The 13,897-nt window shown below is 44.3% G+C and overlaps 1 protein-coding gene across 2 annotated transcripts; it reads left to right on the top strand.

Annotated features, from left to right (window-relative positions):
* The first annotated feature begins 1,201 nt into the window (after nt 1–1,201).
* On the top strand, nt 1,202–13,214 carry chrna11 (cholinergic receptor, nicotinic, alpha 11). Of its 2 annotated transcripts, XM_068575343.1 has the most exons (9): nt 1,202–1,269; nt 1,583–1,627; nt 1,936–2,045; nt 2,145–2,224; nt 4,238–4,405; nt 4,485–4,679; nt 6,812–6,898; nt 8,138–8,247; nt 9,762–13,214. In XM_068575343.1, the coding sequence occupies exons 1-9, from the start codon at nt 1,249–1,251 to the stop codon at nt 10,482–10,484; spliced, it is 1,539 nt and encodes a 512-aa protein (XP_068431444.1). In that variant the 5' UTR covers nt 1,202–1,248; the 3' UTR covers nt 10,485–13,214. The 2 variants fall into 2 exon arrangements, with proteins under 2 accessions (XP_068431444.1, XP_068431446.1); XM_068575345.1 differs by lacking the exons at nt 1,202–1,269; nt 1,583–1,627 and having other exon boundaries at nt 1,979–2,045; nt 2,150–2,224.
* Nucleotides 13,215–13,897: the final 683 nt, after the last annotated feature.

Genomic DNA, 13,897 nt, shown 5'->3' on the forward strand with positions numbered 1-13,897 from the left:
GAATGAAAGCATCTTTCAATGCTGCGACTTCAACGTGTCATGTCCTTCGCACTAGAGTCCATTGAGCGCCGACATTCCCCACAAATAAGCTTCAAAGTTACCAAACAAAAGAAATCCTACACACAACAATGTCTCACACAGGATGTTCAGCATGTGGCTTCGCACTGGATTGAGGTTGTGTAACAGCAGACTATTGTTTTACTATTGCACCGACTGGAGAAATTATATTTTGAATTTAATAATAATTTACCCTACGTGAGCATTGTGTAAAACAAAATGTCCAAAGCTCGGCTGTGTGATGTTGGACCCACTGAAGCTACACAACGAATTGAATACACAATGAATTCATCCTGAATTGCTCTGCACATTTGTGGCAGTACAGTCTGCTTCCACTCCCTTCAAGTCTATTCAATTAGTCCAGACATATATCTATTTCATGTTGGATGTGTATCAGGTCCGGGCGCTTCAAATTAACCTAATTATACAATCATTAGTGCCAATTACACTCAAATTCGGTTTCCCACTATTTCTAATGACTTTTTGTTTACTGGCTGTTCCGCACGCTCGCTCTGATTCGTTCTCCAGTTTGTTGATTTCCTTCCTTACTAAAACAAATATATAATGTTAAATAATTCAATCTGACTGAGATGTTGGACTTCTCTTCCTTTGTTAAACCCTAAAAGTCAAGATAAGTGTGACTGTTGGAGATAAAAGATCTTTAAAAAAAAAAAAGAATCTGCAAATGTCATCATTAAATCCTGTTTCTCTCTCTTTCCTTTCTCGTTTTTCTTTTTAGTCTCGTATGAATCATAGATAAAGGGAGTTCAGTTCCTTCGGAATAAGCCAGATTTGATCAGCAGCAGGATTTTTATGTCTCTATTTTGGGGATGCCTGACTGTACTCTCACCCAAAAGTCTCATTTGATTCCCTCGTGATCATTTCAAGAGTTTTCTTGAAGATTTTTCTCCTTTTTATTCACTACGCAGAAAACAGAGACTTAATCTGCCAATGAGAGCGTCCTCAACTTTAACAATACAGAGGTTTCTTTTTTTTTTTAATGGCATGGAGTATAGCTTCTTTTTTTTACCAGATTGTTTTTTTATCATGTCACATTTTCCGGCCTCTTTAGTGTCGTTGCAGGGTCCTCACCAGAGGAGCCTGTTGAAGAACCTGCTGAAGGACTACAACCGGATGGAGCGGCCGGTGGGCAACGACTCCCACCCGCTGCCCGTCGTCTTCTCCCTCAGCATGGTCCAGATCATGGACGTGGTGAGTGTCTGCAGCCGCCATTACATAAATGATGATGATGATGATGTTTTAGAAATGTGGAGAATTTCTTGGAGAACGACACACATTTGCATCCTAACCCGGTGACAAAGTGGGCAAGCTATGCCAGCAACATATGACAATACTAACAACAACAACAATAATCTTTTCAATAATAACAGTGCTAATAAGAGACTTTCCCCAATGCTTGTGGGATTAAACATTTCTTTAATCTTAAATAGGGATGCAAAAATAATATACTACTAGCAAGTGATTTGAAATGATTTACTAAAAAAATGCTTTGAATGTTCTGCAGGATGAGAAGAACCAGGTTCTCACCACTAACATGTGGCTGCGGATGGTAAGGACCCCTGAGACGCCCTCATGAATGTGTTGCTGTCAGGAGGGATTTTGATGTGACCTCGTAAATAAGAATCATGATTGAGATCGAGAGGAGGGGATTGAAAAAAAAAAGTCAAAATGTGACTCTAGTGATATCTCTGCAATGTGTTGTTTTTCAGAAATAGCTCACCTTTATGACTGCAAAACTCATATTTAGTGAGAATGATATGCTTCATATCCTTGATTATTATGAATCCTACACGTAGACTGAAGGGATTTCAGATAAAGTAGCTCGCATGCAGACTCATCGGCCTGTGTGTGTTTAAGAGTTGGTTCGACCACTATCTCCAGTGGAACCAGAGCGAACATCCCGGAGTGAAGAACCTCCGCTTCACCACCGACCAGATCTGGACCCCAGACATCCTGCTCTACAACAGGTAAAACACGGATAAACAACTCAACTCCTGCCTCACACACACACACACACACACTATATTTCAACAAGTAGTGTCACTTCCTTCCCTGTCCTTCCTCAGTGCAGATGACGACTTTGACTCCACCTTTAAGACCAACGTTCTGGTGAACTCCAGCGGCTACGCCGAGTACCTGCCTCCAGGTGAGGGGCCTCTTTCCTTCCTCCCTTTCACCACCACTTCATCCTCTCCCCGCGATCCTGCAATACATCTGCATGTCTCCCCTGTTTTTGCACTTGACGTGAATATTTTATTAGAATACAACAGCATCGCTTGTTTCTCACCGGCTACAGATTTTCAGTGCCGTGCAACACCTATAAGAAGGAGGCGCACGCTTCCTCCGTTTCCTGTCACAGCCCAAACGCAAGACCTGTGCAAGTGTGACAATAATACAGTAATAATAACACGACGGCTCCCCTGGGTTTCCACGGATCTTTACTTTGTCCTTTCTTTGCACACCGGCAGCAGGCTGGATTGAATTCTCGGCGACGTGTTGAGCTGAAATGGGCTTCTGAAGTAGAAGTCAAGGATTTCCAGCTCAGAAAGCCTCCGTATCAATTCTATTCAGCGGCCATGTTTATTAATAGACTGCTGCTGACTGTAAACACAGCTCCCCAAATGCTGAGATTTGGATCAGAGCCAACAAGAGACAGAATGAAGACAAAGTGCAGCTTTGGTAGCATCGAGAAAAGGAGTTTAGTCCGAAAGATGATGAGAAAGGAAGCAGGGAGAGGTGGACAAAATCAAACATGAATTTGTGAGTATTTTTTTGGGGGGGGGGGGGGCTGCTATGATCAGTAAATAAAAAGCAACAGGTCTGTGGGTAGCAGGTGTGTAGAAGGAGCTTTACAAACGGTAAATAATTTAAAGGTGGAGGATCGCAGGTGTCTGCCGTACACCATCATTTGCAGAAAACCGAGCCGCAGAGGTAAAGGCAGCATGTTTGAGTTGAAGGCTTTACCGGGAGATACCGGGGCCTGTAATGCCTTCTTGGGAAGTGATTCTCAGAATGATGGAGTTGTATTTTTGGGAGCCGTACTGCGAGGGAGATGGATAGAGAGTGAGAGAAAAAAAAAATAATCCAGGTGTCTTTCTTTGTGAGCATTGCTTCAAGGTTACCGGATATCTGTGATGAGAGGCAATGTATAAAATCCTAGTGTGCATGAAGGAGCCCGTAATCAGTGGACTGCGAAGGTAGACAGCACTATTCGTGTAATTGAGGGTTTAGTGCCCCATTAAGTTCATAACAGGAGTAATTATAAAGACACCATCCCTAAAGACAAGAATTGGGTGTCAGTGACTGGATCTTAGAGAGCTAGGAAATGGAAGTGTGAAAGGAAATGTATTGATACTATTATTGGTGTCATCTTTGTGATTGACGTCGGCTTTGAAAGCAGCCTTCAACCTGCTCGCCTCTCTGTCGACTGATTTGCATAACGGGCGGCCTCATAATGAATGTCTCTGGCTGTAAGTCCTCCATGGCATTTTGGTTCTGCGTGCCTCTGAACGTCTCCGCGAGGCTTGATTCATTTATTTCAGTAATTACTTTAAGGGCTGGAGTTTGCCAGCGACCGATGCGAAGATCCCTGTGACTCTTGGTTTCGGGGGTGGACACCAGCGCACAAGTGTGTTTTTATTTTGCATTAGAAAAGTGGTTTTACGAAGGGGTCAGGGGGCGCGATCTCCTTTTGCTGTGTCACTGTTGATGAGCACAGAGACCTTTGTTTCTGAGACCTGCTGGTGACGACCACGCTGTTTCTTTAGAGACACTTCTTTCATGGTTTGTTGTTTCTAATCTAGTCTTTGCTTTCACCTCTCTAGCCTCCAAACTCAATTTAAAATAGAGTGAATAAACCCTCTGTGGACTCGCATGATGGTAATACAAAAAAAAAAAAAAAAAATCCTCCTGGTTGTGATGCAGCACTTTCACACCATATAAAAATATAAGGTGGTTGAGTTCAGGAGCCAGTCATTGGAGATGGATGGCCATGAAATGAATAGATGCCTCTTTCTGACACGATACTTGAGGCTTTCTTCAAACACAAGTGGTCATTTTTCACCTCTGAACTGAAACTGCAGGAGTCAACGTGGTCATTCAGTCAAGTGATTGCAGCGCTTTAACCCTCCGTCCTCCTGTTCTTTTGTCTTTTTCTCAGGAATCTTCATGAGCACTTGCAACGTGGACGTTCGCTGGTTCCCTTTCGACATCCAGAAGTGCGAGCTGAAGTTCGGCTCCTGGACGTATGACGGCTGGTTGCTGGACCTCCAGATGAACGATGCCGACATCTCAGGCTACATGCCCAACGGAGAGTGGGACTTGATTGGTGAGAACGGCGAAACGTTTGCATGACACCCGGCCACGGAGCAAAAGAGTCCATTTCTCAGCTGCCTCTGTTCGTGCAGGCGTTCCCGGCACCAGGAGCGAGGCCTTCTACGATTGCTGCAAGGAGCCTTACCCGGATGTGACGTTTGTTGTGACGATACGGCGGCGGACGCTCTACTACGCCCTGAACCTGCTCATCCCCTGTGTGTTGCTGTCTTCGATGACCCTGCTCATCTTCGTGCTGCCGGCTGACTCCGGGGAGAAGATCTCACTGGGTGAGTGGGTCAGAAAGAGCAATGAGGGAGGAAATAGATGGACACGCGGCGGAAAAAAAAAGTGGGAAAAGAAAGATTGCTCGATTGTTTTGATCTCGGGTGTGAGCATTGGTCAGTCTAATGACTTTTAAAGGTTTCCTGTCTTATGAGGAAGGAGATGCATTCACAAGACAAGAAAAAAAAAAGGATCATTTGTATGCTTCATATCTATTGTGATCTATTCTGGTCACGTGCGACCAAAAACAACCTCAGATTACACAAGTAGAAGTTTGGTAATTTGAAGAGTTGCAGACTAAATGTCAAATCTACATTGAAAAAGCAAGCACACTCCCTTCCATCACCAAGCTATCGACAAAGTGTCCATGGCCAAATCATGTCTCCAGCTTGTGGCGTGTAAAAGCGAGCATTCACAAAAAGGAATGTTTTTTTGTTTTTTTTATAATAAAGGAGAAACGAAATGAAGCGGTGGTGCAGAAGACTACGGGGCGGGATGAAAGAGGCACAGGGAGGAAGGGTGGAGCACAGAGAGAAGAGGGATTACAAGATGAAATAGAAAGATGAGAAACGCGAGGAGGAGGAACAGGCACAGATGGGTGTGGGAAGGTAGGGAAGGAGGAACGCAGACGGGAGAAGAATTTGAAAAGGATGAGACAGGACAGCACAAAAGAGAGAGGGAGGACTGATGGCAGGTGGGAGACAACCAAATCGCACAATAATGGGCTGGAAGAGAGAGAGAGGGAGTAGTGGCGCCGTCAAACAGCAGCTGCAAATACATTTTAATATCCGTCCCAAGCTGTTTAGAGGACAAGATGGATGACGTTCACCTCATCTGACACCAGATGAAGCAGACTCCTGATTATCTGACCTGCGTTCAAAGGAGATGCTTATTAATGGTATGGATAATATAATTGCAAATTATATTGGTAATCGATTATTTATTTCAACCATTTAAAAACATTAGTTTCTAAATTAGTTTCACCTTCTCAAAAGTCTATTGTAAATTGATTATCTTTCTTTTTTTTTTTACTGTTGGTGAGACAAAAAAATAATGTGTCAAATGCTCAGTGAAAATACGATGGAGTGTCGGACTAATTTCAATTCATACACAAAACAATGAATTAGTTAATCAAGTAAATAGTCAGCAGATTAATAATTTAAAAAAAGTGAATCGCAGTCCTATTTCCGTCATTAGCTTATTGCGTGATCTTTGTAGCAGTCGGCTCCCTCCCCCCGTACACCATCATAACAAAGACAATAAATCATTAATGCTTGTGCTTGTTCGTAAATACTATCGTCGGAGAGAGAGGGAACTCAGAGGGAAGCGTGGCAGCTTTGTCACAGCATATCCTTAACCTCAATACAGGATGCATTACGTAGCATTTCTCCACAGACATAACGCCAAGCCTTACACACCGGGCAAATTAACCTATCGATGTAATTAAAGCTAGTGAATTGATTAGAGGAAGAGAGCTTACACTCGGCCTTCCAGGAAAATACTCACTGTCCCCCTCTTGATGGAGGAAACACAGAAACTGAATGGCTGAGCCTTCAGGGTGAGAGCGGCCCGCTCGTGTCATTTCTGAGAAAGACCGCAACATAAAATAAGCAACTTTAATCTTTGTAATATCCTAAAAGGACGCTCATATTTTATCTCTCGGGCCGAGGAGTTTAATTCATTGCTTCAACAAAGTACTCCTTAAATTGAAGTGAGACAGATTATAGTGTGGAGGTGTATGAATTAAGTTGTTAAGATTATGATGAGTCTCAGTGCAGGAGTGTGTGTTTTCATATAGGAAGCAGAGTTTGGACAACTTAAATAAAAATGGTGCGGAAGAGCTTTTTGCCGTCGAGCTACAGAATGTCAAAAAGTAATGCACTGCATGAGCATTAGCTGGTCATTTACATAAATCGAACGCGATCTCATCCCGAGTGTGACCATTTATCAAAATGCCAAACACACTCTCTCACGAGAAAGTGCCGCTACTCAGGGGAGGGGACTAAACCACGATATTGATTGTCTAACAAAATGTAGTTCCAACATGAAGTTCTCGTATCTATCTGTCTATCTATCTATCTATCTATCTATCTATCTATCTATCTATCTATCTATCTATCTATCTATCTATCTGCAGGCATCACCGTCTTGCTGTCTCTCACGGTTTTCATGTTGCTGGTGGCAGAGATCATGCCGGCCACATCTGACTCCGTGCCTCTCATCGGTAGGTGACAGACAGTGTTTGTGTCCATGTTTTCACGAGCAGCTCACATGGTCCTTCATGAGCGAAGGTCTTTACCTCGACTTATGACTCACGACATTGCTACGATGACATTGAAACATTTAATACTTGTCAATGTGAAATCAAGACGTTTTCCTCGTTGGGGAGCCGTGTGCATCTGACAGGGTTAATTCTCCACCGCAGTGGTGCACAAGCAACTGGCTTCTGGGAGGCCTCTGGTGGTTGTGTGTTAGCGCGATAACACACGCTAATTAGGACTAAACCAAACTCACAGCCGAGGCTAATGGGAATGTCAACAGTACAATGATGATGTGTGCAGGTTTAATAAAGCAAAATGGATGGATTGACACTGTGACCTGATGATCGCTCAACACAAAACAAGTTTCCCTGAGGGGGACATTGGCTGTACACAATGTCGTGGCAACACATGTTTTGCCACAATTGACTCACTCCAAACCACAAAGGTTGACCTTATTGTGGCGGTACAGATAAAATCAGGGGATTCCTCCTCCGGGGACCATGAAAGACGACATTTCTTGGCGATCCATCCAGTCGTTGTTGAGCCTGAGCGGACCAACGTTGTCATCCATAGAGCCCGCTAGAGTCCGCTAGCACGGCAATACGATCCCGGGTTTGTCACAGAGGTCTTTTCATCACATCCATCTAGCCAAAGACTCATCTTCGGAAGAGGAGGGACTAAACAGTGGCAAAGCCATAAAATGCTCCAAGAACATGAATTTTGCCATCTGCTGGCCTTAAACTTTAATTGGCTAAATTGATTATACACTGCTGGATATTTTATTTAGTGAGCTGAGTTTGCAGCCAGATACAGATGCAAGGCCATCTTTGCCTAAAGACACAAATCATGGTCATTAAAAATTTCAGAAAAGAATTGTGGAGTTATAATCACCATGCAGCTGCTTTCAGCATCATTCCTTTAATGATCTACCCTGATGCAGTCTTAATCTGTTCCTGGTTTTTACAAACACAATGTCGGCAGGCATGTTAGCGGGCAAGTGGTGCAGGTTGGCGATAAGTTACAAAGGAGGTCAAATTGGGGAGGAACTGAACATGAAAATGTGTTTTTATAGCAACCTGAAGGACTGATAAAAGTCCAAAGACAAAAGCTGTGTGCCGAATCGGAACATGGCTGTCGATGTGCAAGTAGGTATTCCATTGTGCGTAAAATGAAACCTGACACTGTTCCATAATCTACTCCAGGTCAGTACTTTGCCAGTATAATGATCATCGTTGGGATGTCAGTCATGGCCACAGTGGTGGTTCTGCAGTATCATCACCACGATCCAAATGGAGCAAACATGCCGAAATGGGTGAGTCTTCATCATCGTCTCGAATGTATTCTCAGTTACAAAGATCATGCGGTCCAGCGGGTTATGTCCTGCTAATGGTCGCCCTCCCTATTTCAGATATGATGCATTACTATTATTAATCTCAATTTCACTTCATTATGCGTATCGTATCACGCTCTGCCATTTTCATTTCATCCATCCGTCAGCGCTACCTGCGCTGCTCTGCCAGGATCCGTTACATTTTTCATCCTTCGACTTCCTCGGCTCTGACTCATTCGGCAGTGTCAGTCTCGCCTGAGCGTGCTCAACAAAGGCCTTCGCCGCAGACTTCAACAGGAGTGCTTTTCACTCTGGATATGTAGGCGGTTTGATTTGACTCATTCCACCATCTTCTTCTTTCTTACTGTTAAATGCTGGAAAATAAAAGTTTTTGGGAAATGTGATCATGTAACAAATGTGAAATGTGGGAGAAAAAAAGAGTTCTGAAATAAGGACATGACAGATACACACTACATGTTATTGTTTAAGATATTGGCTGGTCCCGCCCCATTGTAATTCTAATCAACAAATGAAATATAGGATGACATTGTTTAGCATTTAAAAAGTGACGTTCATCGATATGTGTACATAAAGCAAGCAGCATGAGAATGCAGATGCTGCATTTATCGACACATTGAAGGACGTTCTGTTGATGAATGGCCTGTTAAGACGAGCCGACGGCCAATTAACCAGCTAATTGATATGGTTCAGACGAGAGCACTGAACCAGCACAGTTCATAATCGCAGCCGCGGACCAAAAACAACATCAGCAGCAGCCGCAACAGGGACCGTTACCTAGCCAGTACACACACCCGGTGGAGACTCATCCAGACCTCCTCTGGACATTCGCTTCTCATCAGATGTCAAACACCCATGTGGTTGCTGCTGGACATGTCGTCTCTTTGTTAGGGAGTTTTGTGTTTTTGTGTTGAGGAACCAAAGAAGAGAGGAAACGAGAGGAGAATAGACCACGCTTCACTCAACCCAACTTGCAGGCAGCTAATCTTCTCTTTATTCTAATGCTGCAGTTAACTGAGACAATATTGGAGGCTCATTACACTGTAATCTGACAGTCAATCTCAATAATTCCACGATTTAAACGTAATGCTGTCTGTGTAAGTATGCTCTCTGCTGAAAACACAGTTAAAGCTAAAAATCTTCTCTGCCTCGGGCACTTTAACTGGACGTCCCTGGCGAGGATCTCATATTTCTACTTATACAAGTGGAGCTGCATTTTGAAACGAAATGCAAGGTTGGAGATATTACCAACATCAATCTACGACAAACGGGGCTATTCGCCCATTTAACTGGTGTCATGTGAAGGTCAAAGCGTGGAGGTGCACGGTTATGATTGTGGTGGCGCTCAATGCTTTACAGCGTCATCATTATTTTCCTTTGCCTCCTCGTACGCGACTATGCACTTCTGCTCTGCTTCCTCGTGTCCTCCACTCTCATCTTCCCATCTCTCACTCGCTCTCGTCTTCCTCTGTCTGCAGGTGCAGCTCGTCTTGCTGCAGTGGGTCGCGTGGTTCCTGCGTATGAAGCGACCGGGAGAGAACGACGACCCGGAGCGGCCCCCGTGTGCCCCGCACTTGCGGCGCTGCTCCTCGGGCTCCCAGAGCGGGAGCATTCCCAATCCGCCCGACCCGACCCTCCATCCACTGCACCCACACAACCTGGCTCCTCTCCACGCCGGGCATCCTCACCTCCACAGCCAATCCAGCGCGAACAACAACGGGAACCTTCTTTACATGGGCTTCCAGAGCATGGAGGACCCTTCAATGCTGTCGGAGCCTCTCCAGAGAAATAACATCTCCACGGGGCCTCCGCGGGTACCAGGTAGCCCGCCTCCTCACCTCCCATCTCAGTTCTGCAGCTCCCCACCACCTCCCATCCCCAATATGGACACTGTAGGCTGCCCCAGCACTGTCTCCAGTGGCGGGGGCTTTGGAGGAGGACCCGGAGGGCTCGGCGGGTGCTCGACTGCCGGGATAGGAGACCCCCAGCTACAGGCCATCTTGGAGGAGGTGCGTTACATGGCGGACCGTTTCCGAGAGCAGGACGAGGACGCGAGCGTGGCCGACCAGTGGAAATTCGCGGGGGCTGTAATCGATCGTCTATGCCTGGTGGCGTTCAGCGTTTTCAACATCATCTGCACCATCTCCATCCTCATGTCAGCTCCCAACTTTGTGGAAGCCATTTCAAAAGACTTTGTTTGAAAGCAAAGAGGAAAAAGGAGGAGGAAAAGCGTGAAGGAAAGGATGATGGAAATTAAATATAGGATGAAGGATCGAGTGGGCCCGGATCCAAGGAAACACAATTTCCCGCGGACTGTATAGCTTTGTGATTTGTGATTGCGGGGAACATGGAAATAGTAAAAAAAACATTGTTGTCTTTGCTATAGATTCTGTTTTGTGACCGATATACAAGCAAACACATGAGGAAGGGTACAGACGGCACTTCAAATGAGATTAGGGTGAGCAGGGTGCTTCATCAGATTCTTGACAAGGTGAATGGATTATTGTGGTTATATCGAAGACTTTAGCCACAAAAATTAGAAAAAGAAAAAGTCAAAGAGAGAAAGGAAGAGAAGAATATTAGTCCAGTAATAAAGATCTTAAAGCAAGGGAGTGATTGACAGTAAGAGGGCAAAAGAGACAGGCAGATAGATAGAGGCAGATAAATAAGACATCTATTTGGCTGTTTGGTTTTTCTCGAGGAGGGAAGACAGTTCGTCACTCCCACATGTTGAGAATGGACTGCATCATTTAAAGTGGCGTAGGGAAGAGAGCGTGGGGAGAGAAGGAAAATAATTTTGAAGACAACAAAGGAAGCGATTTTGAATGAACGAGTCTTCATAGCTTGTGACTTTGGTTAGGAGGAGCAAACCGCTTGATGCTCGGATGTACAAAATTGGACAGAAGATCGAGAAGCAGAGAGGAACAGAAGAGGATCTCATCTATTATTCAATCACATCCATCTAATGACCGTCGAATTGAAAGACCTTGGATAATCTTTAAGACTAATACGCTTTTAAAAGATGAAGTCCCCTCTCCGCTCGACGCAAACCACTTTAAATTTCCAAGGCCTTATCTCTTTGAGGCGATTGCCAATCTGCAACAATCAGCAGAGATCAAAAAGCTCCTTCGCGGCGGGCACAGTGTGCAGCGCTCATCACGACCGAGAAACTGAATTAACCGGTCCTCAACAACGCAATGGCCAGTAACTGCACCACAGTGGAGGCTTGAACCAATAACAACCATGAAGCACTTACCTAACTGTATCTGGCAGGTCCTAATGGACCCGCAGATTTCATTGGATCTCGTATTAAAGGTTTAATAACTGAAATGGGAGGTCAGGTCTTTAAAAGAACATGAGACGGACAAAAAAAAAGATTGTTTTAAAATCCCCAGTATATGGAGAAGCAACATCCTCTCACATTTCTATCAGATCCCTCCAAGAGGCTGTAGCTATCTGAGGGTTTCACACATATCCAAAAGGAAAAATTAGATTTTAATGGAGCTGTATTTTCATAAAATTGAGTCCAGTCAATAAAGTGTTGGTTTAAAAGGTTTGAAAAAATATGTCTTTCATAAGTTTCATCATATAATTTGAGTTGTCTGCTCGCAGGTTGAATGTGTGCTGAATGCAAGGTTAGCCTAGCTTAGTAATTCATAGATGGCGGTCTAAAAGCTGTATTATACAGTTGTCAATTCACAGAGAAATTGTATTTGATCACACTTCCAATCTACTTTTCATGACTGTGTTCACAATCATTCCCATTTCTCTATATAGAGTGTCTGAAGCCTAATCCAGAGAGGAAAGCCTGTGGCATGAACAGTGTCTGCACACAATCACACTATGACAAAGGGAATAGTGAAAGAGTCAATAATGGAGTGATTTTGGACACGGCCCAAGATTATAAGAAAAGGATGCGTCATGAGTCAGACATCCAGCTGAAAGTGCACCTTTTACAAGTCTGTTCTGTACAAATCAGCAACGGCATTGCTGAATCTCTCAATGCGTCAAGATAGTGTCACATTGTCTTCAGCAGAAGCTTTCATGTGGACACAGCCACTGGAAATAAATGTAGAAATATCAGGGACATTATTGATAGAATAAATAGCAGTCTATTGATTCATGCACACATGAGTGTCCGCCTCCGGAGCCCACACGCATGAAAGCCATTGTTTAAAAACTGGATAACGTGTGTTTTCTTGCATTTGAGAGATACGAAGTACGCTGAGCTCACTGTTCATTCTAAGCAGAGGCAAAGACAAGTTAACCTTCAGTTTGCCTGAATGTAGTTTTCATCATTTATCATTTACAAGGTCAACATAATCCATGAAAAAGATCCAATCTGGAATAAGTAATGTTACAGTGTGACGTACAGCCTCTCGTCTATTTGTCTCTAATACTTAGAATCCGGTCGCAAGCGTGTAGTTTCGTGTTAAGTCTCTTCCTACAACAGCAGGACTACCTGCTTGAAGCTGTGAAGAGGAGGGGTCAAAGTAGGACGTGTTTTTAGAAAAATAATGGCGGTGGTCCATGTTACAGTGGAATAAGTGATTACAGACGATGGCTCTACAGATAATACTTGTTCCTAGTATTTCAGTATTTTCAGAGGATTTGATGACCATGAGAAAATAATATTGGCAGCCTTACCCTGCAAGGAGTTCATTAAAGTTTGCTTAAGCGCAAAGATCCGACAAAATATGTTTACTCCACTCCTGAGCAACACTGCTTCTGGTGGCTTGACATTTACTATCCACCTCCAGTTGTACACATCCTTTATTTCTTCTTCTTCTGTCTCCTCTCTCTTTCTCTATGAAGTCAAGTCTCCCAGCAGGCGGAAAGTAAACTTCCTGCTGGGAGGTTTGTAGAAGGATATTGTCCTTCCAGCACATACTGACACCTAAACCCTGACATCTGTACATTTTTCATCCTGAAAAATAAAGGATTCTCCCTTTTTTTCTACCACCTTTGGTCTGCTCCCAATCTTTCTCTGTTGACAGTGGCTGGCCCTACACCCCAAAAGAAGAGAAAAATGACAGAGAGAGAGAGAGAGAGAGCGAGAGAAGGGGGGGATAAGACGAGGAGAGAAAGTGCTGACTCGCAGTGAGATCTGGACAGGGCCTTAATTGATCACTCGTTCAGAAAGGAGGGAGGAGGGCGGGATGAGATGGGGTGGGGTAATGGAGGAGAGAGGGGGGGGGGGGCATGCTGGGTAATTCATCGGATTTATGAGGGACAGAGGCAGGGGAGATGGGTGCTCAGGCAAACATAACTCAGTCACAGACATCAAATGAAAGGCCACTGCAATATATTACACCACGACAGAAAAATATATGCTCCGGAAATAAACAGAAATTAGAGACATATTTTCATATGTCAATCAAACAGGGGGGGGGGGCTGTGTGGGGTTAATGTGGCCCTCACTGTGTCACTCAGTCAGTGTGTCAGACAGTAAAGAGTCGGTCGTGTGCCGGTTCTCCGTCAGCTCGGCCGAGGCCGCTCAGTTTGACAAACTAACTCTCGTTCTCTCTGAGGTCGAAAAATGTGCTGCGTTGGCAATCTAGCAGCACTTAGATTTACTGTGTTCACTCAGATGGAATAAAAGAAGAGTGAGAAC

The sequence above is a fragment of the Clinocottus analis genome, unplaced genomic scaffold, assembly GCF_023055335.1.
Source record: "Clinocottus analis isolate CAN_PGR_092001 unplaced genomic scaffold, fCliAna1.0.p SCAF_14, whole genome shotgun sequence".
NCBI lineage: Eukaryota > Metazoa > Chordata > Actinopteri > Perciformes > Cottidae > Clinocottus > Clinocottus analis.